The 25,814-nt window shown below is 47.1% G+C and overlaps 12 protein-coding genes across 12 annotated transcripts; 6 read left to right on the top strand and 6 right to left on the bottom strand.

The window, feature by feature from the left end:
* Positions 1 to 260: 260 nt before the first annotated feature.
* On the top strand, positions 261 to 2,186 carry rex3 (putative RNA exonuclease Rex3; the record flags this gene model as incomplete). Its single annotated transcript, XM_057184938.1, has 1 exon — positions 261 to 2,186. The coding sequence occupies one exon, from the start codon at positions 261 to 263 to the stop codon at positions 2,184 to 2,186; it is 1,926 nt and encodes a 641-aa protein (XP_057041708.1).
* Positions 2,187 to 2,319: 133 nt separating this feature from the next.
* N7518_004010 (60S ribosomal protein eL22) lies at positions 2,320 to 3,214 on the bottom strand. The gene is made up of 3 exons (XM_057184937.1): positions 3,102 to 3,214; positions 2,678 to 2,910; positions 2,320 to 2,597 (listed from the first exon to the last, which is right to left on the bottom strand). The coding sequence occupies exons 1-3, from the start codon at positions 3,114 to 3,116 to the stop codon at positions 2,471 to 2,473; spliced, it is 375 nt and encodes a 124-aa protein (XP_057041707.1). The 5' UTR covers positions 3,117 to 3,214; the 3' UTR covers positions 2,320 to 2,470.
* Positions 3,215 to 4,563: 1,349 nt separating this feature from the next.
* Positions 4,564 to 5,167, top strand: N7518_004009 (DIM1 family thioredoxin-like protein; the record flags this gene model as incomplete). Its single annotated transcript, XM_057184936.1, has 4 exons — positions 4,564 to 4,678; positions 4,732 to 4,779; positions 4,839 to 5,081; positions 5,142 to 5,167. The coding sequence occupies 4 exons, from the start codon at positions 4,564 to 4,566 to the stop codon at positions 5,165 to 5,167; spliced, it is 432 nt and encodes a 143-aa protein (XP_057041706.1).
* A 548-nt stretch (positions 5,168 to 5,715) lies between these two features.
* N7518_004008 (translin) lies at positions 5,716 to 7,079 on the top strand (the record flags this gene model as incomplete). Its single annotated transcript, XM_057184935.1, has 8 exons — positions 5,716 to 5,781; positions 5,896 to 5,932; positions 6,032 to 6,085; positions 6,262 to 6,395; positions 6,449 to 6,554; positions 6,649 to 6,734; positions 6,791 to 6,940; positions 7,005 to 7,079. 8 exons carry the CDS (start codon positions 5,716 to 5,718, stop codon positions 7,077 to 7,079), a joined length of 708 nt encoding a protein of 235 aa, XP_057041705.1.
* Positions 7,080 to 7,366: 287 nt separating this feature from the next.
* On the bottom strand, positions 7,367 to 8,044 carry N7518_004007 (glutathione peroxidase; the record flags this gene model as incomplete). The annotated part of the gene is made up of 2 exons (XM_057184934.1): positions 7,367 to 7,896; positions 8,002 to 8,044. 2 exons carry the CDS (start codon positions 8,042 to 8,044, stop codon positions 7,367 to 7,369), a joined length of 573 nt encoding a protein of 190 aa, XP_057041704.1.
* Positions 8,045 to 8,651: 607 nt separating this feature from the next.
* N7518_004006 (ankyrin repeat domain-containing protein) lies at positions 8,652 to 10,454 on the bottom strand (the record flags this gene model as incomplete). The annotated part of the gene is made up of 1 exon (XM_057184933.1): positions 8,652 to 10,454. The coding sequence occupies one exon, from the start codon at positions 10,452 to 10,454 to the stop codon at positions 8,652 to 8,654; it is 1,803 nt and encodes a 600-aa protein (XP_057041703.1).
* A 471-nt stretch (positions 10,455 to 10,925) lies between these two features.
* Positions 10,926 to 11,525, bottom strand: N7518_004005 (uncharacterized protein; the record flags this gene model as incomplete). Its single annotated transcript, XM_057184932.1, has 1 exon — positions 10,926 to 11,525. One exon carries the CDS (start codon positions 11,523 to 11,525, stop codon positions 10,926 to 10,928), a length of 600 nt encoding a protein of 199 aa, XP_057041702.1.
* A 2,007-nt stretch (positions 11,526 to 13,532) lies between these two features.
* On the top strand, positions 13,533 to 15,480 carry cdcA (phosphoprotein phosphatase CDC14; the record flags this gene model as incomplete). The annotated part of the gene is made up of 3 exons (XM_057184931.1): positions 13,533 to 13,581; positions 13,656 to 14,187; positions 14,241 to 15,480. 3 exons carry the CDS (start codon positions 13,533 to 13,535, stop codon positions 15,478 to 15,480), a joined length of 1,821 nt encoding a protein of 606 aa, XP_057041701.1.
* A 609-nt stretch (positions 15,481 to 16,089) lies between these two features.
* N7518_004003 (ATP-dependent DNA helicase 2 subunit KU80) lies at positions 16,090 to 18,777 on the bottom strand (the record flags this gene model as incomplete). The annotated part of the gene is made up of 11 exons (XM_057184930.1): positions 16,090 to 16,107; positions 16,161 to 16,630; positions 16,698 to 16,909; positions 16,962 to 17,347; positions 17,400 to 17,912; positions 17,968 to 18,028; positions 18,076 to 18,244; positions 18,296 to 18,363; positions 18,426 to 18,489; positions 18,548 to 18,602; positions 18,649 to 18,777. 11 exons carry the CDS (start codon positions 18,775 to 18,777, stop codon positions 16,090 to 16,092), a joined length of 2,145 nt encoding a protein of 714 aa, XP_057041700.1.
* A 120-nt stretch (positions 18,778 to 18,897) lies between these two features.
* N7518_004002 (DUF4149 domain-containing protein) lies at positions 18,898 to 19,802 on the top strand (the record flags this gene model as incomplete). The annotated part of the gene is made up of 5 exons (XM_057184929.1): positions 18,898 to 18,932; positions 19,008 to 19,130; positions 19,180 to 19,213; positions 19,286 to 19,574; positions 19,636 to 19,802. 5 exons carry the CDS (start codon positions 18,898 to 18,900, stop codon positions 19,800 to 19,802), a joined length of 648 nt encoding a protein of 215 aa, XP_057041699.1.
* A 2,223-nt stretch (positions 19,803 to 22,025) lies between these two features.
* Positions 22,026 to 23,538, top strand: N7518_004001 (class I SAM-dependent methyltransferase; the record flags this gene model as incomplete). The annotated part of the gene is made up of 10 exons (XM_057184928.1): positions 22,026 to 22,070; positions 22,123 to 22,154; positions 22,203 to 22,256; positions 22,307 to 22,313; positions 22,368 to 22,499; positions 22,552 to 22,670; positions 22,720 to 22,745; positions 22,796 to 22,826; positions 22,881 to 23,235; positions 23,290 to 23,538. The coding sequence occupies 10 exons, from the start codon at positions 22,026 to 22,028 to the stop codon at positions 23,536 to 23,538; spliced, it is 1,050 nt and encodes a 349-aa protein (XP_057041698.1).
* A 750-nt stretch (positions 23,539 to 24,288) lies between these two features.
* Positions 24,289 to 24,534, bottom strand: N7518_004000 (uncharacterized protein; the record flags this gene model as incomplete). Its single annotated transcript, XM_057184927.1, has 1 exon — positions 24,289 to 24,534. The coding sequence occupies one exon, from the start codon at positions 24,532 to 24,534 to the stop codon at positions 24,289 to 24,291; it is 246 nt and encodes an 81-aa protein (XP_057041697.1).
* Positions 24,535 to 25,814: the final 1,280 nt, after the last annotated feature.

Here is a 25,814-nt window from a genome sequence, read left to right as displayed (position 1 = left end):
TCAAATCCCCCGGTTGCTTTGTTTGATATAATGCACTTTGGCTAAGCAAGTGCTGAATAATGCGACCCCATTAACTACCTGCAATAGCTATTCGTTTCGGTCTATTCAGTGCACAAAACAAACACAAAAGGATCGCTGGGCAGCGATAGCTATACATATTCGTTAGGTACTTCTAAAATTGTGATCGGCCTACTAGCTCTTGCATTCGAGACCTGGATTTCTACATCTTAACCTATCTTCTCACCTGGTGACCATTCATCATGTTCACGCCACTCGGCCTTTTTGGGGCAATTCCATGCCCGCGAGGCAAGGATTGCACTCTTTTGAAATGCATATTCTCTCATGATAATAACCCAACCCCAGCTGAGGCTCGGCGTTCGAAGATTCCAGTGTCAGGTGACGATGGCCCTCCTTCTAAACGGGCCAAAGTGGAAAACTCACAGTTGATGGGGTCCCTCATTCCATCTCACAGCTTGAAAGAATCATCGCTCGAAATGGGACGGCGTTCATCGAAATCAGTCGCCTCCGAGCAAAACCAAAATACACAAGACACCCCAGGAGCTCAAGCAACCGCCCAGCCTACCTCAAACCATGGCACACCAAAGCCTTTGGGGAACGAGCCTGTGAAGCGCACTAAAACCTCATCTGCTGGATCTTCATCTGAACTTCCCCCTCGCAAAGCCCCAAAAGAATCTTTGAATCCTCGCATGCTTGCCCATGCACCGGCAACTCATGGCAGTCGGACTGCCATTCTCCAGAAGTTGCACTCTGCCATGACTGCTCTCAATGAGAAGCTACGAAAAGACAAGCATAGCTCGAATAGATGTTTTGTCCTAACCCCCGACGAACTCATCACAATGGCCCTTGATGAGGAAGAGAAATTTGCGAGGGACAGTCCAAGCGTTTACGGCAATGTTGTCAAACTTCGAATCGTGAGAGTTACAAAGATGAGTATCGACGAATGGGCCAAAGAGGTGATGTCCCATCTGAACGCGCGATACTATAAGATAAACCCCGTTCAAAAGCCGCGAGTGATTCCCAGACCCATCAACACAGGCCTCACCCCCGCAGAAGAAATTGCAGTTGTATCCCAGCTAGTCACACCCCTCACTGGTCTTGAAGAACATGGATATGTCACAAAGCAGCCCACGGATGCAGATATAGAAACTGCCAAGAGAGGCGTTGATGAGTCCAAGGGCTGGGAGAAATGTGATAGATGCGGTCAACGATTCCAGGTATTTCCGGGTCGACGTGAAGATGGTACCCTGGCTAGTGGTGGTTACTGTGACTATCATCCAGGACGGCCTGTTTACCCTCAGCGCAAGAAAACAGACCATGTCACCGGTCCCTCCCAGCCCTACTTTCCCTGCTGCAGCGAAGCACTGGGAACGTCTACCGGGTGTACCAGAGCCAAAACACATGTGTTCAAAGTCTCGGAGACCAAGCGACTTGCATCCGTCCTCCAATTTCAGACAACCCCACCTCAGCCGGGAAAAGGACCACTTGAGCCGGTCTCTATTGATTGCGAGATGGGCTACACGACATTAGGTCTCGAACTGATTCGTCTCACTGCAGTCAGCTGGCCTAAAGGCGATGATCTTCTTGATGTGCTGGTTCGGCCTATGGGCGAAGTATTAGATCTCAACACACGCTTTTCCGGTGTCACGCCACAACACTATGCTTCCGCAAGTCCATATGGTACTCCGATGTCCAACATACATTCACCCTTAGGAGACGAGAAAAATAAAATCAATCCACCCTTGCAACTTGTTCAGTCACCCGCAGAGGCGCGCAATCTACTTCTGAAGCTCCTCCAGCCCGAGACACCTCTTATCGGTCATGCAATCGACAACGACCTCAACGCTTGCCGTATCATTCACCCTACGGTGATTGACACCGTCCTCTTGTACCCCCACCCCAAGGGTCTCCCCATTCGGATAAGTCTCAAGGCCCTTGTTCAAAGGCACCTTGGCCGCGACATTCAGGTCGGAGACAATGGACACGACTCAAAGGAAGATTCAGTTGCTACGGGTGATCTCGTGAGAGTGAAGGTGGGCGAGAAATGGAAAGAGCTGAAGAAGAAGGGACAGAAAATCGAGGGGGGCAGGTTGGTCTGTCCGGATGGCCAAGGATCAGCCTTGACATCTTCATGGACAACGATTCAGAAGAGAAAGCCCAGCAGGTGATCTTGGATATGTATTTCTCTTTCTCGTCCTCAATTCACGTATTTTGTTGGTTTTTTACTGTCTTGTATAAGATACCACAAGGACAATCTACATTATCATGCGCGTTATGCTAGGAAGAGAATGAGGGTATAAACTTTTTTAGTTTTATTCGTGGCCTCATAGACCAATCTTATCCCCCCCATGGCTCTCGCTTTCAATCCATACAGACGTTCCAAGCGCGACACACAGACTAGAACCGATCGATGAACGGGGTAAAGAAACAATACATGCCAGGAGCGACACGCTTATTCCTCATCATCCTCAGCCTCGTCGTTGACGACGTTGTAGAAGCGGAGCTCGTAGACACCCTTGGAGGTGGAGACGACACGGAGCCAGTCACGGAGCTGCTGCTTCTTGAGGTACTTCTTGGTGCTGAATTGAAGAAAAGGAAAGGGTCAGCAAAATTATAGTCCAACCTATCGGGAGGCATCCCGGGAAATAGATAAACTCACAGGTACTTCAGGTAGCGGCCGGAGAAGGGGATGTGGGCAACAACCTCGATTCTGCCCTCGCCAATCTGGGAGATCACGACGTTTTCACCGAGGTTGCCGACGCGGCCCTCGACCTTGATGCGGTCGTGGAGGAACTTCTCGAAGGCAGAGACATCAAAGATCTTGTCGCTAGCAGGCTGGGAAGCGTTGATAACGAACTTCTGGGTAACCTTCTGGGCCTTGCGACCGCGAGCCTATACCACATGGAATCAAATTAGCCTACTGCTCCATAATGTCGATCCCCGGTGGTAGTCTCGCAGATTCGGTTGCGACAACATGGGAGACACGATAGATTTTTCAATACCGAGTTTCACAGTGTTGTCGAAGACGAGCCCGCAGAGACTCCGGTGGGGGGAACAGCAAAGCGATTTGGACTTCAACGTACAGCAGCGGGAGCCATTGTTAATGGATTGGGGGGAGATGAATTTTGGGGAATTGGGAAAGGTCGCAAAGAGGTGAATATCCTGCGCCGGCGAGAGAGTGGTCAAGACAACTTCCTAAATTTCGCGGTGGAGCCAATGTTGGTTAGCCACGGCCAGAGGTGTGTTGCGCTAGGCTCAATTTGGATATAGGGTAGGGCAAGGATCAATAAGTCAGCTGGGTGAGTCAGCATAACTATCGCTTAGCCTGAGCAGGTAACCCCGGGGTCTCGGGATCATTATCTCCGATTGGATCGCTTAATTTCGCTAGTCGTAGACCCACATCGATTTGGGTATAAGAAGGTGTCCCTGCCCCCAGATGTTCCTCTTCTTTTCTTTCTTCTTCAGCTCTCTTTGCCTATTGGCTTAGATCAAGTGTAGTATCTGTTCTTTTCAGTTTAATCTCTGAAAGTTTCCGTCCAGGAAACACTTTGATTATTCCTATTTTTGGATCCCGCGACTTGGCCCCTGTGCTTGCGCATGCCTCGTTGCACAGTGTCATTGGGCTTACACTACCCCCGATCGACGCGAACTCTTTTTCATCAACTGCTCGGCTTGTCCGGGCACTTGGAGAAGAAGTCATAAATTGGGCTTTTGTCTTGTAAAATGTACCTCTGGGTTTTCTAAAGGGTACAGAAATCTGGTTCAATGTCACGGATAACTTGGTGCGCTACTACATATATTGGTCCTGGGCATGTCAGCGAGAGCTCTGACATAATGGTCTTTTGGCCGAGCGGAAGAGACGTGTGCCCAGGCATATCCTTTACATTCAATCATAGCAGTGTCAGAAAAGATAACCAAAAAGGATCAATCTTGAAGACTTCTCGGCCAGCTGCTTTCGGCATCATTGGCTTCTTTGATTTCTAGATTGATCGGTTCTGCTACTACGGAATAGACCCTGGGGTATTGAAACATCTCAAGCCGCGATGCTCTTGTTTTTCTCTTACAGTTGAATAGACGCTAACTGTTAGCTATCATATCGTAGATCGCGTCCTACACTGTACTTTTTGCCTAGTCGGATACCGAGATGAGCCGCTTGGATTAGTTAGACCCATCCACATCCACACCAACTGCACAACAGACTAAGCAGTCTAGACAAGGCGTTACCTTGCATATCTCCAGCTGTCATATATGTTGTAGTTCATAGAACGCGTCCTACAGTGTAGTACTTAGACCAAGATGCCTCACATCACCTGGATGAGGTCATACACAGCCTAACCTTAGAATAATCACCGTGGTATTTCTAACATAGCGCACTGAGAAATAATTGAATAAAACACAGTCTAGGCAACACCCCAGTTATACAACATTGTTCAGAACAGCCAAAGTGGTCACATGACACAACAGCTTTGATCGCGGGGCCCAATCGATAAGCCTTTCATTTTTCCCATCGCGCGTACTCTTATCGACACAAAACCAGCCATCGTTATGGGTTCGATTGTCCTCCCTCACCTGCAAACAGCCTGGCATGTGGACCAGGCTATACTCTCTGAGGAAGAACGCCTGGTAGTGATCCGATTCGGGCGAGATCATGATCCCGACTGTGAGTGCTATCTACGTACATTGCCACCGCCCCTGGCTAACCCATTCTCCCAGGTATCCGCCAAGATGAGCTCCTCTACAAAATCGCCGAGCGGGTAAAGAGTGAGTGACCGAGATACCCCCCACAGTAAACCGAACAGCAGCTAACCAGCCTACCCCAGACTTCGCTGTCATTTACCTATGCGACCTTGACCAAGTCTCGGACTTCAACCAAATGTACGAGCTTTATGACCGGATGACGATCATGTTCTTTTACCGCAACAAGCACATGATGTGCGATTTCGGCACAGGAAACAACAACAAGTTGAACTGGGTGCTGGAGGACAAGCAGGAGTTGATCGACATCATCGAGACGATATACAAGGGCGCCAAGAAGGGCCGTGGTCTAGTGGTCAGCCCCAAAGGTACATTCAATATCCATCCTAGAATAGAAACACCTTTCGCTAACAACCGACTTTTCGCAGATTACTCGACCAGATACCGATACTAAGCATTGCCTCCATCGCTGCGTGATTACCCTGGCACCGGCCAGTGTATGTATCGCTTCCTTACGACATTTACGACGAACACTAGACTTGATCTGGCAACAATAAAATATGCAAATATGGTCATGGTTCTGGCGTTCTTTTTTGTTTCTGCAGAGGAGTCACTTTTGCAATCGTTTTGATCGGGGGGTAGACACGAGTCACATACATACCTCATTCTTTGTGAGATCCAAATCTCTAACAAGAAGCTAAAAATCCTCCAAAGCTTTATCATCGTTTCGTGGGTGGTAGCTGTAGGCTGTGTCGTAAATCATGGTAAAAGAAAAGTGCCTCGGATCACTTTACTCTGGAGGAAGTATCCTCCGACAGTAAAATATATTTAAAAAAGCAATATCAAATCTCATCATATCATTTTCGATGTAAGCAAATAATTGCGTTGTTTTGTGCACGCTATTCTCTTTTTCAACGTGGATTTTGACGTAGCGCACTTCTAACACCACACCTTCCTTCAACTTTCTCAAATATCTATCTACAATCACAACCAAGCCACAAAATGATTGATCAACGCATTTTCGAGAATCTCCAGGCGAAGATCGACGAGGAGAGCACTGTCCGGGATGTAAGTCATACCAAAGCGCGTCCTGACTTCGGCGAATTCTTCGCGCGCCAAGCCTACACCGGAACAAGACCCTTGAGCTAGGAACACCGACAGGTAGCTAACAATATTGGATAGGAACTAAATGAGATTGTCCGCACACTCGCCAGAAGAGGTATGCTCTACAATGCGTGACTTTCCAGGTGCCTGCCCCTGTCCGGACGGCACCCCCGGGATTGAAGCTGAACATGAGGACTGATATTGAATGCTACAGGGCGTTCCACACAGGCTATCCTGTCACGGGCTCATTCTACGCCCGCTGATCAGTGTAAGTATTCCATTATCTATCTGTGGTCTGATGAGAGGATTGGGGTATCATCCTTTGGATCAACTGCTTCTCTTTTCTTCACCGTACAACGTTCAAATTCCCACACTTTTCCCACAGGCAGAATTCCACACTAATCCTCTATTCTTCGTGAACCGTCTTGCTGACTTCTACAATAGTGAAGCCCGTGCTTGACGATGTCACTAAGGAAATCCTTGCCCAAAAGGAAGAGATTGCTCGTCTGAAGGCCGTGGCAGATCAACATCCCTTCTACAAGTACAACGGGCTATGGACCCGTGAGCTGCAAAACCTGGTTTGTGTTCTGAAATTCAATGTCGGAAGACTGATGCTGATCCAATCTATCAGGTCGCCTCTATTGAGCTTTGCGCATGGCTGGGAGGACTGCAAGAGCACAAGGGACCTAGCTCAACATCTTTCATGACTATCGATGATGTGGGAAAATTCCTGGACAGTACGTTTTGTTTATCTCTATCTATGATGAGCACCACGGGTGCTGTATGTATACATTGATGTACAATAATACTAACTAGCATTTCTTTGATCAGTTCCTGTCAACTTAAAGGAGCAGGATGCCTTCCACTTGACGATTGAGGATTACCTACTGGCACTGATTGCCATGGTTGAGGAACTGGTTCGTTTCCCAAATCTCAGAGCTTTTCTGTCTGTCCACAGCTAATTTGTTTCCAGGCTCGCTTGGCTGTCAACTCAGTCACTCTGGGTGATTACACCCGTCCCATGCAGATTGGCATCTTCGTCAAGGAAGTGTTCGCTGGGTTCCAGCTCCTGAACTTGAAGAACGATATCTTGCGCAAGCGCAGCGACGGTATCAAGTACAGCGTACGTTCAAAACACGACAGCGTCTATTTCGCCGTTTAAATTTCTAATTTGTGTGGCAATACAGGTCAAGAAGGTCGAGGATGTGGTCTACGATCTGTCGCTACGAAATCTGATTCCCAAGGGTGGTTCCTCTGCTTAATTTAGGGCATCAAGGGCCCTCGGGCATACCACCAAGTCGGGCCTCATGTTAAGGAGAATTGGATATAGATCCAATGAACTGATCTGGTGAATTTTACAAAACAGGTGTCCAAGAGCTTTGAGACTGGGATATGAATTACTATTACTGCTCGGTTTGATTTCCATCGGAGACCGAAATCGTAAACCGAAAAGGAGTATGTCACAAGCAGAAGCACCAGAATATAGATACAATGAAACAGATGAAGGTATCACCACAATAATTCAGAAAATAACACCTCAAGCACAGCCTTACGACAGCTTAGCCTGCTCAGCACCAGCCTCACTCTTCTTCAACGAAGCAAGAGTGCCCTCCTTTTTTGCCTTCTCAATCTCCTTAACAATTGTATCTTGAAGTCCCTCGGGCTTGGTAAGGGAAGCCCAGCGGTGCACAACCTTTCCATCGGCGGAGACAAGGAACTTCTCAAAGTTCCACTTGATGCGCTTCATGCCCATGATCCCAGGCTGCTGCTCCTTCAGGAAAGTCCACACGGGTGCAGCGTTGGCGCCGTTCACGTCCAGTTTTCCAAGCACGGGGAAGGTAACGCCGTAGTTGAGCTGACAGAAAGACTGGATCTCATCGTCCGAGCCGGGATCCTGGCTGCCGAACTGGTTGCACGGGAATCCGAGGACGGTGAAGTCATCGGGGTACTGGGCCTTCAGGTTCTGGTAAAGTTTCTCCAAGCCTTCAAACTGGGGCGTGAATCCGCATTTCGAGGCTGTGTTCACAACTAGCACGACCTTGCCATTCAGGGAGGAAAGAGGAAAGGGTGCGCCCTTTTCTGTTCGTACGCGGGGTTTGGTTAGCGATTAGGTTCTTCGGAGCTTATATTTGGGGTATGATGAGGGAAGAATATTGGCAGTTACACCACGTGAATTGTACGTACTATCAAGAGGCTCAAAGTCGAAGAACGATGTAGCAGACGACATGGTTGCTATTTGACGGAAAATAGGGAAGGTAATAGGGAAGTGTCTCTGGAGTGTCCGCGGGGATAAATGGGATGACGTCGTTGATAGAGTTGACCGGAGAGACTTGGCAGAATGTGATAGAGGGGACATTTGCGAACACGCGAACATGACTCTCTTCTTGTATTCTCCTGATAATGAATCGACCTCGGTTGGTTCACTTTCTTACCAATTGGCCCTGGGCTGGCCATGGGCTGGCCACGGGGTATCCAAGGAGCCGACGGAATAGGAAGTCAGTCCGAGCCGATTGTTGATTGGGTTGTCTCCTGATTGGTTCAAAAGCAGTATATTTATGCAGTACATAACATTATTCCAAATCATTGCTGACTGTAATCAATCCATGGATGCAATCTAGCCTTGGAGATTCAAGATTTTTATTAAGATGTCACTAGCAGCCATTAATTTCAATACATGTCATATATATTTGATCGGATATATGGTGGGACTCAGTGACCTTAACGTTGTAGGTCAGGCATCAAAGTGGGTGTTGGAACATTTAATTTTGATAATACTGATGTGAATGAGAACGTACACCTGGGCTGGTAGCCTATTGCACTAAACACGATCCTATCTACCGAACTGCTCTTCCTCGACCCCTTCCGCGGACGATTTTCTGCGCCGCCAATCGGTGAGCGCGTTCTTCTAAAACCCTCTTCTGTACTTGCCTTGGTGTTTCTCCATTTCCGTTGACAATTCCTTCAGATGCCCCGGAAGTCAATAGCATTTGAATGATCTTATCCTGTGCATTCTTGAGGCGCATAGGAAGTTGCTCAAGACCGGTAGGGTCATCCTGTTTCCGAACCATTGTACCCTTCATCACTTCGTGCAGGGGAGTATCCCCTTCCTTGTCAACTGCATTCACATCTGCACTGTGACTCAAAAAGTGTCGGATAGCATCGGCTTGATCGAAGTTCTTTACGAGATAGTGAAGAGCTGTACAGCCACAGTCATCCTTCTCGTTGACATCAAGTTGCTGGAGTAATTGGTCTATAAAGGTCGAGCTGATTGGCTCCAGCCAAGCAAGGCTGCATACTTTTTGCAGAATATTTCGTCCAGCTTCGTCACATCGCCGCGCATCAGCTCCGTGTTTCAGTAGAAGCCCGGTAATCTCTTCCATGTGTGTCAGACCACTGGGAATGAGTTGGTGAGAATCGATTAGCTCTCCAAGAGGACTGACCCCAGAATTATTTCGCGAGTTGAGTATATCTGAACAATCCCGAGCAGCTCCCAGAAGTATGGTTATGGCCTCAATATTTGCCCCATTACCTGTGTTGTTTTTGACTGCGTAATGGAAGACTGTAGCGCCAAGCTTGTCTCGAGCGCGAAGGATATCCGGGTTGGAATCAAGGAGTAACTTGACAGTAGCTACCATCCGCGACGTGATCTTATAAGAGTCGATTGTATCCACGTGAGTTCCTGCCACGGCCCAATGTAGCGGGATTCGTCCCTCATCATCGACGATAGACACCCTATTTGTATTTTTTTCAGGTAATCGATGCTCAAACAAAGCTTTGATGGCTTCGGCATTTCCATACAATGCAGCAATGTGTAATGGCGTTGTTTTTTCCGCATACCCTATAGCAAAGCTATTGCCGCCATGCCATCTCTGGAATGCATAAGGATCTGCTCCTTTGGAAATAAGACGTGAGACTAGATTGTAGCTTGCGTAGGAGACAGCTTTACCGAGTACAGTTTCAGGTAGAATACTAGCGTAGGCGCATTCGTCCTTTAGTAGTTGTTTGTCATTTTCCTCATTCCCCTCATCTTCCATCTCCATAGGGCAGTTCATATCCAGAAGCCAACTAATAAATGGTTCCATGCGCGCCCAACGCTGATCGAGCTTTGGTCTTGGAAGCGCTTCATTTCCTTCATCTTGTGCTTGCATCATCATAGTGACCACTTCTTTCAGGCCCTCGACTGCTCTGAAAAGCGCCGTGTGACCTTCTGAATCCCGATCTTCCAATGTCCCTAACGAGGGATTATGGTTCATCAACCAGAGTACCATCCCTTGGTTGCCCCTTGCACAAGCCTCGACAACAGGAGAGACACGATGGCTTTTGATGTAGTCTTGCAAGGGCTGTGTCAAGCTTGTATCCGAGGAATAGATCTGTACGAGCTCACGCAGAATATCGAAATTGTCGTTGTAGATGGCAATGTGAAACGGATTGCTTTCATCGAATTCGTAATTTTTCCAGAACACATAGGTATGAGGACAATCGTTATACGACTTCAGAGCTGCCAAATCGTTTCGTGAGATGATTTGGGAAAGTAGACCTTGGTGGGGCGATTCATAGACCTGTGATCCATCTGAGTCAACAAAGATGGGGGATGGATTCGAATCATGATGCGGTCGATGGAAGTCAGTGAAAGGCATCTTTTATGTTCCGAACAGGTAAAGTAGCGCTGAAGATTTTTGGGGAAACAGAAAATTGGAAAATGGAGGGTCTTGATGTCTTGATGTCTTGATGTCTTGGCACTAAACTACGCTCACTAGATTGTCAGTTTTCAGAACAATCCCCATTCGGGTATTGGGTTACCACGGCTAGACAAAAAAAACTCTTGCGAAACGAAAATTTTGAAGAACGCGTCAATTGTTTTTTATTCTTCTCCCCTAATAACGCCTATTAAAAATCATAGAAAATCCTAAAAAATACTCAATCGATTTCACTGGTTTTAAGTTCTGGGGGAAAAATGAGGCAAAGAAGAAAACACATTTGAGAGTCATAGAAGTGCCAAAGACACCTTGAAGTTTTGTACACGAAACATCGATCACTAATCATGAAAAATCCCGAAAAATGACCAACATGCGGGAAGAAACGACATAATATGAGGCATATCGAGTTGACTAAGTATGCCCAACAGTGTTCTCTGCGGTACCGGCAGCACCAGAGACAAGGCTTTCGCCGGTACCAACGGCACTGCCAGTGATGGCAATACCGCTATTGGCAAGGCTTGGGATGGTCTCGACGGTCTCGCCAAGTGCGGCGGTATCGTCACGCTTGAGGGCACGAGCCAGGCCACCGGCTTTGGATTCTTGGATAATGGCAGGAACAGCGCTTCCTAAAGTGCTACCAACAAGGTCGTTAAGCTGGCGCTTCGTAGTGGAGCCGGCAACCGCATTCTCGGCAGTACCAGCAGCACCAGAGACAAGGCTTTCACCGGTACCAACGGCACTGCCAGCGACAGTAACAGCGCTATTGGCCAGGCTTGGGATGGTCTCGACAGTCCCACCGAGGGCAGCGGTATCGTCACGCTTGAGAGTGCCAGTTAGGCCGTGAGTGGCGGAGGTAACAGGCGCAATAATCTTAGGAGCAGAGCCTGTGACACCACCAACCGCACCCTCGATGCTAGAAAAGGTACCCTCGACATTGCCAAGGACGGGAAGAGCGGTGGAGTAGCATAGGCTAGAAAGGATGATTGAAACGGTCAATCCAGTGAACTTCATTGTTGCGATGTGGGTTGAGTCTCGGGTGAAAAGAGTGAATTGGTGCGTAGGAAGTGTACAGGTAGAAGAAGAGTGACTGAAAGTGAATGAATGACTTGTGTATAGAAAAGAACACACAGTTGGATCTAAATGCCGGGTTATATACAATTCACTGGGTTTGTTTTGGCAGTGCCCCGCACGGTTGTTGAGAGCCCCTCGCATTTGGGGTTATTAGGGCCGATATTTTGACTGTAGTTGGTATTGTCCATTAGAGTACTTGATTAGCAATACTGGCGCTAACGGGCTGCAGTTCAGAAAGCCGCGCAGATAGTTTCATTTTAGCGGAGATTGCGCGAAACAAGGGATGTATGTGCCTACATGGCCTCGAGTTAGGATGAGTAGCAGGTCTTAGTTAAGTGGTGTAGATGAATAAGTTTCAGCAAGGTTGGGCCGGATAAAGCAGGCTGATAAATTGTGGAAGCTTGTTCTTCTTTGCAGGATATTTGGGGTTACTATCTCATAGCCTCATAGTTACAGAGAATATTGCAACGTGGGAGATTCAGCATGGTCTATTCGAACTTGTAAAATCAAGTCAAATATTGCTCCATCAGAGTAAGAATAATACCACAAAACCCGGAACTCTCGAAGTTCAAGTGAGGGGTGTATATTCGGTAGGCTCAGGCAAGGGTCGTTATATGGGGCCCCAAATTTGTGTCGATCACCGCATTCCCAGGGGGGACTGGATCGTGAGTGGAACACTTGAGCTTCGAAACAAAAACAGTTCATCGTCCGAGAGACATCCTTGCATTGAATCTGCATGAGCCACAGCCTCTGCCGAGATTGTAGCAGCCACCCTGCCCTTGGTACTTGATGGCATGTGGAGGCACACCATGTTGGAAGTGGAAGTGGAAACCGAAGACCATCTATGTTGTTTTTGAAGTTTCTTTTTTGATTCAGTAAACTGTCTTCTGTTACAGAAACAAACCAATGCAGTAGACGTCATTCAGGTAGATTGTGATCCCAGGATCATCGGAGATGACTGGTCGAGTTTTGTATCGTCACAACCATTGAACATGATAGGCACCATCGAGAATATTCAACATGAAGCAAATTTCGTCAAGAAGCCGCTGTATTGAGCAGATGTTGTGTTAAGAAAATGCAGCTTGGAGGTGCCAACTGCATATTCTGTACCAGATAGGTCACTCAATGTCAGGCAGTGTTAGAGCGCAGCGGCTTGAACATCACCTTTCAGTGCGATGTTTTGTTTTAGGTTGATACCGCAGTGACCATCATGACGAGAGGATGATATACCGGCCCTCGTTGCCTAAATGGAAGTAGAGGGGCGCATGAGTGCTTTGTTCTTGGGCTCGTTTACCCACATGAAGACAATCAATTACTCGCCAAACATATAATGTGCCATGGGAATGTGCAATCAGGAGGCAAAGCTGAAGACTGGGGTGCGAACTGGAGAGGAGATGTATGAGATGTATGAGATGTGAGCTAATAATGAGTGATGTTGATGTTGATGTTTGTGGTGTTTGCGAGGTTTGTGAAGTTTGTGGTGTTTATATTGTTTGTTTGTTGTGGTTGCCATGTTTTGGAATGCGGAAGGCAGACAATTGAATGCCTGAGGCCAAGCCGTTGTCACGTCAACGGCTGCAACTAGGCCCAAACAGGTAAGGCACAACATAACAGTGGCATGGCAGCTGCCCCAAACATCATGAACTCGGACTTTGTGTTGATTTCCTTCTTCTCCAATCCCCTCACCTGTACAGGCTTTTTGCATCCAGGCTTTCATTTTCTCTTTATCCTTAACATTCTATGCTCATAGATCTCCTTCCCTCAGTTTGATCATGAACGTTTAGGTCTGACTTTTACCGCGACTATTTTCTTACCATTGGCTTCGCCATCCTCCGAGTCACCCCAAAACAGCATCAGGGCCTGCAACGGTACCATATTGATTCGCCTTCGCTCCAGCGTTCCACAATCACTCCAGATCTAGGCGGCTGTCAACAAACAACCCCCAATATGACTACCGACTTCAATCACGGCGGGCAGATGATCGAGTACATCCAAGGTTGGTACAACGTTCTTCGGACAATTTGAATGTCTTTTACCTAGTATTGAGAGCTAAGACAAACTACCATCTAGATCGCCTATACCTTGCATCTTATGATTCTGCTCCCAGCTCCAGAACCCCGTTTCCCTTCCATCAGGGCGCACCTAAATCCCCAAGCAAGCGAGCACGTGCCCAGCCCGCCACTCCAAGCAAGCGCCGCTCTCCTGTCTACTTCACTATCGATGACACCCTTCTTTACAATGCCTTTCACGCTGATTTCGGCCCACTCCACATTGGTCACCTCTACCGATTTGCCGTGCTTTTCCATGAGATTCTTGGCGACCCAGCCAACAGCGACCGCCCAGTAGTCTTCTATAGCAAGACTGATTCCCGGAGTCGCGCCAATGCGGCCTGCCTTGTTGCATGCTATATGGTCATGATTCAATCTTGGCCACCTCATTTGGCTTTAGCACCCATCGCACAGGCAGACCCCCCTTACATGCCTTTCCGCGATGCTGGATACAGCCAGGCAGATTTCATTTTGAACATTCAAGATGTCGTTTATGGAGTCTGGAAGGCCAAGGAGCAGTCTCTTTGCGGACTTCGCGACTTCAATCTCGAGGAGTAAGTGCCACTGGTTATACTGCCGAAGATTGAATACTGATTTTGTTCAATAGGTATGAGAAATTTGAGCGAGTCGACATGGGTGACTTCAACTGGGTTACGCCGGATTTCCTTGCCTTTGCATCCCCTCAGCAGGAGCCCGTGGCACCCATTCCTGTCAGCACCCCCGAATACAACGCATTGCCCACAACCATCTCGGAAATCTCTTCCTCGAAGCTTTCTATGCCATTCAAGAATGTTCTGGCCCATTTCCACCAGCGGAACGTCGGTCTTGTTGTACGACTCAACTCAGAGCTCTACTGCCCGTCTTATTTCACCGCAATGGGAATCGCCCATATTGACATGATTTTTGAGGATGGCACGTGCCCTCCCCTGCAGCTTGTCAGACGGTTTATCAAGATGGCTCATGAGATGATAACTACCAAGAAGAAGGGTATCGCAGTTCATTGCAAGGCAGGCTTGGGCCGTACGGGCTGCTTGATTGGCGCTTACCTGATCTACAAGTATGGATTCACCGCCAATGAAGTAATTGCCTTCATGAGATTCATGCGACCTGGTATGGTCGTTGGACCTCAGCAGCACTGGCTCCACCTCAACCAAGGTGCCTTCCGTGAATGGTGGTTTGAGGATAGCATGCGCGAGAAGCTAGCACAGTCCATACCTGTTACTCCGCGAGTGTCGACTAAGAAGCGCACTAGTAACGGGGTTGTCTCCACCCCACCAAACAATAGTCACTCCAAACGCGCAGCCCTCGGAGAGATTGATCACAATGAAGCTGCAACTTACCCGGACCAGGATCTTCCTGCACCAACTCCTGGCCAGCCTCGCAAGTCACACCGGAAGGACTCGCGCCACCATCCTTATTCCCGAACTGTCTCCGGATCTCTCGCTGTTGAAACCGAGCAGCGCAGCCATCGCAGTCACAGGAAGAGCAACGAGAGCAGTGAGAGCGAAGAAGAGATTCAACTCCGCCGATTAGCCCAGCGGTCATCTAGATCTCCTGTTGCCTCACCCACATCACGGTCTATCAGTTACTCTGCTACCGTCACAGCCAGCTACACCCTCGCAGAAGACAACCACAAGGATCAGGAAAACTGGGCTGACCACTCTGCACCCAAGACTCCCGTGACCCGTAAGAGCGGCGCTGCCCCAATTTCGGTTAGCAAGATTCGCTCCAGCCCTCGAAGGGCAACGGAAAACACCCGCAGCGAGTCTCGCGGTGTTCGTAAGCCTAGTGGCCGTATTGGTAGCAATACCATCAGCCCCGCACGGGCAATCAAGACCATCCACTAAACGTCCTGCTCTCTTCTTTTGCCCCAAGAAACTGTGCAAGTTTCCTCGAGGCGCTTCTTCCATTCTTCTCGTCCCATCCGGGCAATACTTCTGCATACCCCTTTTCCGTGATGCATCTGGATGCTTTTAATGTTGGAGTTTGCAAATCTCGGTCTATTGTTGTTTTCTCGAGCGAGTACTGGTTATTATTGGGCATGTTATGCGCGGCGTTTGGTTTTGTTGTCGAATCGTCAGATGCCTTGCAATTGGGTACCGATTCATTTCGTGCCACATGTTTTTGTCTGCGGGTTTCGCTCCTGTATGTGTCAATTCTACGTCGATATGGCAATATTGCATGAGCTCCATCAGTGGTCCCATTTCTCCCTAAACTCTTTTAATTTCGTATCCCTCGGTCTAGATGGTCAGTATTATCGAATCCAGTCATCTGAGGTGGACTCTTACCTAACTTTGTTTCGCTTCAACCGCGTTCTATATAACATCACGGACACAACAAGCTCTACATGGGGGTAAATTTGGCGTAAAAATATCATGAGTATTCCATATCTCTCGCATACGCACTATTTCATGTGTTCCAAGAACGAGACCATAGATTGTCACCCACTCGACCCTTCAATTGGTAGCGAAAAACTATATGCAGCGTTAGCGCTCATTCTACTCCCCACTAAGAAATCAAAGCTCACCTCTTGGGCCTCTTCTTCCTCGACAGCCGAGCTATCCACCTCACTTTTCCCAATAAGCCCGAGCTTCCCCTTCCTTACAAACCACCACAGCTCCCTCCGATCCCCACCCAGCTCCTCCCGCAACACCTTACTCTTCAATTGGCGCACAAAGTCATTATACACCACTGGTTCCTCGTAGTCCACCAGCTCTTCGCGCATAGTACCGAGGCCCTCGATAACACGGTCGTAATTCGAGTGACCGAGACTGTGCGTAATCTGGGTCTCAATGATCTTAGCCATTTGCTGCACAGCGTCGTGGATTGCATCGATGTTTTCTGCTCGGGAAAGCGTTTGCTTGAACTCTGGGATTGCATTCGCGGTGGAAATTTTCGTTCGCTTTGGTTCGAGACTGAGGAGGGCGTCGACGTCCAGACCTGAGAGGGGTTTCTCTGTTTCGCGTTGGCGTTTACGGCCTTTTGTCTTTGGTGGAACTATAGAACGAGATTCGGTGGTGAGTAGGGCTCTTCTGAATGTATAGGGTTTAAGAATAGGGTTCACCTTTCTTGACATCTGCCGTAGACATCAATTTCTCCAGATGGGACTTAGAGTTCTTGACCATCTCTTCCGAGGGGTGTGCGAATTGGGTGAGCCGCTCTGAGGGGTCAAGGACAGGATCGTAGGGATGGACAGCACGGTATCGAACGGCTGATTCGATGCGGTGCAGTAATGGTGAGAATGACTCGTCAATTGGGAGATCGTCGGTGGGTTCCCTGGCTCTTTTGATTAGCTAGTTGACTGGACAATCAAGTGAACTCTACTTACCCTTCATCATTAGTGGTAACAAAGTCCATGCTGTCCACGAAATTACTCATCGCATCTTTCAAAGCTGCGCTTGGGAGGTTTCGGTGTTCAGTTACCACCTTGCCAGAGACAGTTATGATCTTATCCAAAGGTGGGAACCGATATGACCGCACGTCTTCTGCAAATGGAAGCTGTACTTCAATCAAGCACTCATAGTCTGCTTCAACAGATGGAGCAAGCAATACAAGCATTGGTGGTTTGGATTCTTTGGTCACCAATCGGGCAACCGCATAGGACTCTAACTCGTACAGTGCATGGATGAGAGAAGACAACGCGAGAGACGCATTGTCATTTGCACGTTGAGGAATGATAATATTCGTGTTGGACATGTGCATGTAACGGTCATACTAGGTGACGGGATTAGCTGCTATAACACATGGGATTAGTATGAAGACACACCTGATCCTTCTGAACGAATCCGATCAGCCCCATACCAGCAAATGTTTGTAGATTTGCAACATTCTCATCAGTTTGCTCGATGGGAACTGCTGTACGTCCGTACTCGTACCCCTTGGCGAGGTCATCGCGTTCAACGTCAATCTTACCCCCTGGGGCGGACTCGTCTGTGATCTGATATGTCCGTGATGTTCGCACTGAGCTAAGAGCGTCACCTTCACCTTCACCATTGCCTTCAACCGGTGCTTGACTTCCGGGTTCGGTGCTGGAGCGTGGCACGAACGAGCTTGCTGAGATTGGCTTGGCGACATAAGTTCGGAAGTATCGCTCCACAGGTATAGTGATTGCTGTGTCATACTCTTCGGGATTGCCGAGCATGAGGTTGCCTTTGAAAGATGGCATGCTTTTAGTCACTTTGATGCGCGGAATATCCAATTCCGAAACAGCTTGCTCTAGCGTTCCATAAACACCTTCGCAGTCCTCAGTCAGGCTTCGGAGAAGAGTCTCGTTTTCGGCCTGAGGAGAACTTGATTAACATGAATATTGGAATACATTGAAGATGGCTTAGTACCTTTCGACTGTCCTTGTCTTCTTCCTTTACACCATACTCAGCGTCATCAAAATCGGCACCACTGGATGGTATTAGCATAATGCGAAGTCATATCGACAAGGAACATACATGATCACCAACTCAATGTTGACTTCTTTCATTTTTTTGATGATATCTTCGACATTTTCATCACTCATCATACCGGTACCATTGGTCACCAGAACGATCTTGCGCTTGTATTTGTTTTTCTTGGTGTACTCAATGATCATCTGCATGGCAATGACAATAGAAGAAATGGCTTGTATAATGTCAGAAAAAGCAGCTTGATGAGATTTCATCTGTCACATACCATCGCCTCTGTTAGTATTGCTGGGTTTGATCGTCTCTCGGAGTTTCCGGATATCAGGCATGAGGACCCTGAAAGGCAATTTAGTCAAGGGACTCGACATGAAACAGTCAACTCATCAAGCCACACATACTGACCAAGCCCAAAGAGGACAGAGATATTAGAGAAGTTCTCTTCTTCCAAGTCGTTGATAGTTTCTGCTCCGAACATGAGACAAAGCTCCCAATGGGTACTGACTGGTAGGCTACCACTTACCATCTGTCCTGAGACCGACCACGCCAACCGTAGCCGTCTTTCGGCCGGTAGCCACCTAGAATTGTTAGTGCCCTGGTATTGAGCAAAGCCAAGTCGCATACCGTGGCGGTGATCCTATCCCAGACATACTGCAGGGCCCATTCGAGATCTGTCATAGGACGGCCGTGGTGGCGCTCGCCCATAGACTGTCCCATGTCTACGATGTAAACTGTAGCCTCTTTCTCCGCCATGATGATTATGGTGATGATGGTGTTTGGGGAAAACGGCAAGTCAAAATTGCTCGAGGCTCAAAGACAATAGGCAGACGCGTGATATTTCCATTTGCGGTTTAGACCGAAACACGAAGGCACATGACATCACACGCTGTGTTTGTCGGTGTTTGGTGGTCTGTGCGTCGTTAGAAGTCAGACACGCTTGATTGGCAGTGGAAATAATGGTTTCATTAATAATTGGGTCGTAGCGATAATTACCACTTCTTCCCCTCGTTGCGACTTCACATCAACTTTATCGCCAACTCAACTCAACTTCCCCAAGGTCATACCATATCCGAAATCATGGATCCTCGCCCCTATCACGTTCTGAGGTTTGTTTATTAGCAAACGTCATGGCTCATATGCTAATGAATGAGGTAGCTACGGCACCCTTCTAGGGACACAGTTCTTCCAGGTGAGATCGATATCTGAACCGGGCGCATGGTCGAATCGTCCTCTCTAAAAGCATTGTCTGACATATCCAAAGTCTTTTGTTGGAGGCTTCGTTGCTTTCCGCGCCCTTCCGCGGCCTCAGTTTGCTAATCTTCAAACCGCCATCTTCCCCATATATTTCTCACTGCAATCTGCGCTACCTGTAGTGGTCGCCTTGACCGCTTCCCACGGGGGACAGGTATTGGGTCTGTCAGGTCTCGCTGCACCCGAGAACCGCCTTAACACTCTCTTGCCTCTGGCAACTGTGACAGTGACCGGGTTGGTGAACATGTTCGTGTTGCGTCCCATCACCACCAACGTGATGCGCGAGCGCAAGCATCAAGGTGCGTTAGCTGCTGCCACCATGCTTGGGTAGCATTCAATTGAATATTCTAACCTTCGCAGAAACTCGTGATGGAAAGAGGAGCTACGACCCGGCGCCCCATTCCAAGGAGATGCTGGCTCTGAACAAGAAGTTCGGCCGCGTGCATGGCATCTCAAGTTTGGTCAATTTGATCAGCCTGGTCGCTACAGTCTGGTACGGTGCTGTTCTAAGCAAGAGACTTGAGTAATTTCACATCAGCAATCAATAGCGATACTCAATAGGAGGTTCGATGCATATAGTTTTTGTGCACATCTCGTTCATTTCCATCTCCCGCTCTTGTGCCAAAGGTTATAGATACAATCTAGGCCTTTTTCTGCCTGCGCCTGTCTACTTAGGAAACTTAAGGAGGGCAAGCTTTCTATATAAAGGAAAACATGTAAAATGACTAGTATACTGGAACATATCATTCTCAGCGAACAGAGGCCACAAATGTGGCCTACTATTCTTGTACTGTATAAAAAGATCGATTGCTGTAATTTTCAAGCTAGTAATCACAGAATGGACATTGAAGTCACCTAGAGAGTAAGAAATTGAAATACGGCCACTTCGGTCCTTCTTTGGCTGGCACACTCGATGTTGAAACCACGCAATGGAATCAATCAAAGCAACGCGAGAGCAATAAATGATTAAGGCAAAACCAACCAATCGTTTAGGGATATTCACCTCATTGCGTGCAACTTCCAGAGGCCGGCTTTGTATCCCTGAACAAAGGGCCATGCGGGGAAACGAGTCAGGTCCAGCGAATATCACCTTGTTGGGTAATATACATGGGTGAGCGCCACTGATGCAATACCTAAAAGTATCTTTATTGTACTAGTAACGTGCGACCATGCCAAAGGATGCCGGACTTTTGTTCGAGTCGATAGAGGATGCTGGGTATTTGAACACCCATTTGCCTCATTCATCTAGGCAACTTATGAATTCGAGATTATTTCTATCAGCAAAATCCGGAGAAATACTTGCGAAGGAAAAAACTATCATTTTTGCCCTCGGCGATAGAACGTTCTTTATCATACACCTAATAGATATTGCGGTTGATGGTCTTATAAATGCGGGACTGGCCTGAATTAACTAATACATCTTTCATTGATGATTTATGCATGACATATTAGATAAAATACTTGCACCGTAGTCAGAGGGTCTCGACTTAGGATTAGCTGCTTCGCCTCCTGTAAAAAGTACTTAGAAGTAGTACATTGTAAAGGGTCGTAGGAATTGTCGCCAGATTAACCGAGGGCTGTGGTGACCAGGACTAGAATAACAATTTAGCCGAATATAAATTGCAGTGCGATGTTCAGTCTCTCTGCACCTTGGATTTATCGTACCGGGTCCGTAGCCTTGTGCGTTTCCGCGATTACTCGTTGTCTCCGACAAGTTATATAAATAAATATCACACACCTAGCATGTGATAGTGCCTCGAACCCAAGAATTCGAGTTCTAGAGCACTGGGTATATGCATCCCCAAAGCAATAACTTACATACCATACCGCATCAATGCGTTAGTTACGGATCACAATTTCTTAACTCTCGAAGATATTTGAGACCTGGGCCGAGGCGACTATCTTCACGGAGGATGAGTGGAATAAGTTCCGAGGTCTTTCCTTCACATACGCTGCCTAGTGGCGAACGACCAAGTTGTCGGGACTGACGGTGTCAAATACTGCGTGACTAGCAGCGAATTGAACACTTTTCTGACAATGAATACGAGGACTTGGGCAAAAGTACGGGATACTCACAAACAGTTACGTTGTCCGCCCCACTCTAACCCTGATGTGGTCACTGCTCGGACTTCGTTGTAGTAGGAGTTCGACTTTGCAACTCCGAGTCTACACAAAGGATTAACGGGTATTGTATATACCTATTGCTGGATTAGTATACATAGTACGGAGTAGATATCAGCCAAACCTAACTAATGGGGCGTGGCTGGTACAAATTACACCTTGTGGGCCTCCACCCGTTGCAATGCACCCCTGATTGGCCGAGAAACAGCCCCTTTTTAGCACTATGGATCATCACACAGGAGTGGGCTAATCAGCTTAGGGCGATCAATACGCTAGATTGTTGTTTGACCACTTAGATTATCCAACTAACGCCCATTCAAAGCCGTTGCACGGGGATATGTACTCCAAGGAAAAAAGTACGTCCTACAGCGGCCCTCTTTACTCAAAGGAGCACTTATCCGGCTGGCGGTGCAAATCATCGTGGGATACAACGTGGTAACGCTGGACCCGACAACCTGGGACGCTAACAGCTGCATTGAAGACAGAGGGGCCATAAGGGGGGTCCTAGGACTGCAATCGGTGTGCCTGCAATTTTTGCTTTTCACTTTTTTCCTGATCCCTTCGATCACCAGTTTATAACGCGCTTTCGCTGAGTTCGCGTGCTATCCTATAGATCGAAACTATTGAAGATGCATCGAGCTACACACCACGGATCGACCCCGGTTGAGCCTGACGTTAGTGTTTCTCTTTTTTGTGCACTATCTCCTATTCAACTAACATCATTAGTCCGATGCCGAGGCCTCATCATACCCTGATTCGTAAGACCAGTGACTTATGATGGTGTATATATCTGCTGACCCTGATAGACTTGACAATGCCAGTTACACCACAAGTGTCACATCGAGCGTGCTGGACTATCAGTATGTTAATGTAGCTGAAATATTTGTTCAATGGTTGCTAATAATCGCAGATATGAAGTGTGTTACAATGCTACTTGATCACGGATCACGAACTGTGCTGATCAGATACAGAACGGTCGCAGATATCATTCATATCATGAAGGAGAATACATTTTGGTACAGACCCTATCAACGATTACTCTCTGTCTTAGCCTAATGTCCAAACAGCCAAATGATGAACGGGAACAAGACCGTCTTGATCTGGTTAGTTCTCACCTGCTGATTCTGATGGCACAAAAATTTTAATGAGCAACAGAGCCACCACATTTACCTAATGCTCCTCAAAGGAGAATTGTTCCAAGCACCAATCAAAAATCCAATGCGAGTGCTAGATCTCGGGACAGGAACAGGCTTATGGGCAATCGAATATGCAGAGCAAGTTCTTTTCCAATATATAAAGTCTACCCTCTAACAAGCAATATAGTACAAATCCAGACTGCGAGGTGATTGGTATGGGCATCTACCTACATCCTGATCAAATCTTTGGCTAATTGAAATAGGAATTGACCTAAGTGCTATTCAGCCATCATGGTATGTGCCACTGCTACTATGTTGGTTCCCTATATAATATTGATATATGTCCAGGGTGCCTCCAAACTGCCGCTTTGAGATTGACGACTTTGAACAACCATGGTCGTACAGCAAACCATTTGACTATATCCATGGACGCGAATTGGAAGGTTCCATCCGTGACCATGACCTTCTTTTCAAACGGGTACTTGACAACCTGAATCCCAATGGATGGTTTGAGATAGCGAGCTTCGACGTAAACACTTATTCGGACGACGGAACTCACCTTGGCGCAACCAACCTTCTCTTATCCATCAAGCACATGCATGAATCATCGCGCATGTTTGGCAAGGATATGACATCGTCCCCATCCTGGAAAAGGCGGATGGAGAAGGCTGGGTTTGTGAATGTCAAAGAAGATATCTACAAGGTATGTCCCGCCATCTCTTGACGAAAATGGAACCTTATGCTTATTGATGAATAGCTGCCCCAGAGTCCATGGCCCAAAGACCCCAAGCTCAAGGACCTTGGTCGGTACCATCAGCTCAACATGCTTGAAGCTATGCCTATTTATACATATGCGTTGTTTTCAAGAGTGCTTGGGTGGACACGCTCCGAGATTGAAGGGCTGTTGGCAGGAATTCGAATGGAGCTGCGGGATACATCGCATCACCTATACACAAAATTGCGGGTGGTTTACGGCCAGAAACCCGGAGGACCTGTGAGTGCCTAACTGATCTGAATAGAAAATTCACGTCCCAGAATTTGTGTTTGTTCTAAATTTAGAGTTAAGCGTATTTCACTATCCCCACTATTCATGCCTCGATACTCAAGCAAAGAACTTTCATCGGAACTATAACTAACTAGTTAGTTAACTAAGGGATACGCTCCGGATACGCTTTAGCGGGATGAAAATATGTAATTCTGCTTGTCTTTGCCACCCTGGTTCATTTCTGTCTCTTATGAGTTATTTTCTGTTTTCCTTCCATTCTCATAGTTGCTCCCTTCGAGGTCGACAGCAAGATATAGATGTAGACAGCAGTAATTGTAGACAGCAGTAATTATGATGTGAATTAGAATATTATGAGTTATGAATTATCGTTCTATCTTGGAGGAAATAGCCAAATCCTCAACATCCCAAGAAGCCCGCCAGCGAAATGTGACCGAAAGAAGGGTAACGCCATCTTGGAAAATAGTCCCCATCTATGTTTCGCAAAGCAAGCGCCATTATTTTGAAAGGGTTCGTCGGTATCATGAAAAAAAGTTGAGATGCTTGTGGAAAGCAGCTGGCCAGGTTGGTGGTAGGAATATCGCATATCTTGTCGAATATCTTGCATGGCCACGATCGTCGAAGTATAGGAAAGACTTGGCCTTTCCCATCTTGGCAAGAATATCGAGTCCTGTACATTCCTTCAAAACATTAGATGAGATCAGTTTGAGCATGGTGTATGCGGCAGACTGCAAAACACTCACCATTGTCAAGCTATCTGTGCGCTTGCCCACAATAACGGCCCGGTGGGAAAGTGTACTCGTCATCAATGCTCTCCTTGGCCGCCATGAGAGGTCCCCACTCCTTTTTTATCTCCTTCCAATGTTTTTTCAAGCGCTGGAGAGGTGAAGGATGTGACTCCTGCAGGGTGGCGTTGAGATCCACGACGGAGGAGGACTCTGACTTGCTCATTTTAGGGATCGATTCTTGTGAACCGATATGATCAATATGTTGAAACATGATGTATGACAATTCGTAGATTTATTGATCTCAAGTTTGATTTGTATTTGCGCGGCGGTTTCGCACCTTTATATGATGACATGTGAAGTAGGGGTCGTTTGAAATTTGTCAACCGGTCTCACCCGATAGAATACCGAGATATCACCGCCGAGGTATCTCCGCATCTACCCTGAGGCATTTTTTTTCTCCTATTGAATTTGATACTTGAAGTCTTCAAGTTGTTTTAATAATTTCCATTATATGGGATCATTGCCAATATTGGGTATTAGCAAGTTCTTATCTTCACGCCAGATGAGTCCTTTATTGGCTGTGGAAGCACGGCAACATGCACCATTGGAGAAAGCGGACAGGTATAGAAGAAGAAGTGAGTATACCGTAAGAGGGAGAACCCTGGAGACGTGAGCTAATTAGATATGTAACATGTTGGGCATAACTAAAATTACATCGGGCTACCTAGGACTAGTGAGTGGGTCTTGGCACCGAAACGTCTACGGGTCTTCCCGAAGTCGATGCCTAAGCCGCCTAGCCGGGTTCCAGCTCGGGAATGTTACTAGCCCCGGGGTGGCCAGTAACTAAATTATGAATGCAATAAATTACAACTTGATAGATCAACGATGGCAGTCTAAATAGGGTTTTTCCTATAGCCTCGAGATTTATATTATATCTAGCCACTCGAGGAAATTTCAAGAAACCTAGTAAAGTATATGTAATGACTGAGGCGACATAGTTATAATTCTAGAGATCAGTGATGTAATTTTCGATACCATAATAATGTAAATTTTCGATTTATCTGAAATTGATATATACTACTGAGAAGGGTTATCGATAGCTATCGACAAGTAATGAAACTAAATAGAAACGTGGTTGTCAAGATATAACGTTGCATTTACTTTGTATTTTGGAGTCCACGGTCAACCAGCTTACATTACATGGTAGAAATCTGCTGTAGGCCTAGAGTAATTTATACAAAATTTCAGATCTTGTGCTTCTTACTATATCTTAGAGAATTGAAAGATCTTATGAAAAACAATGGAAAAAGAAAGTATCTGCAAGTTACGCCAGACTTTACCTATTTTGCCCTCTGGTTACTCTCTCTCTTCTTTGAAAGTGGTTTCTAGGCACAATTGCATCAATTTTCCGAGCGAACGAATTCCTTTTCAGAGTTACCTCCATAGCCGTATAATGATCCCCATCGGTCGTCGAAATTACTGTCCGCCATGATGAGGCTCATCGATGTTAGAATAATATTGACCAATGATATGTGATACCGCTTGTCCCCG

Source organism: Penicillium psychrosexuale (genome assembly GCF_028828465.1).
Source record: "Penicillium psychrosexuale strain IBT 29551 chromosome Unknown utg000003l, whole genome shotgun sequence".
NCBI classification, from domain to species: Eukaryota; Fungi; Ascomycota; class Eurotiomycetes; order Eurotiales; family Aspergillaceae; genus Penicillium; species Penicillium psychrosexuale.
Note: the sequence above shows the minus strand (reverse complement) of the source record. Positions and strands in the feature narration are given on the sequence as shown.

What these genes read in the sequence shown, in the direction of transcription:
- N7518_004010 (XM_057184937.1), bottom strand. An exon ending in GGCCGCTACCTGAAGTACCT is followed by an intron (nt 2,598 to 2,677) that starts GTGAGTTTATCT and finishes TCTTCAATTCAG; the next exon opens with CACCAAGAAGTACCTCAAGA.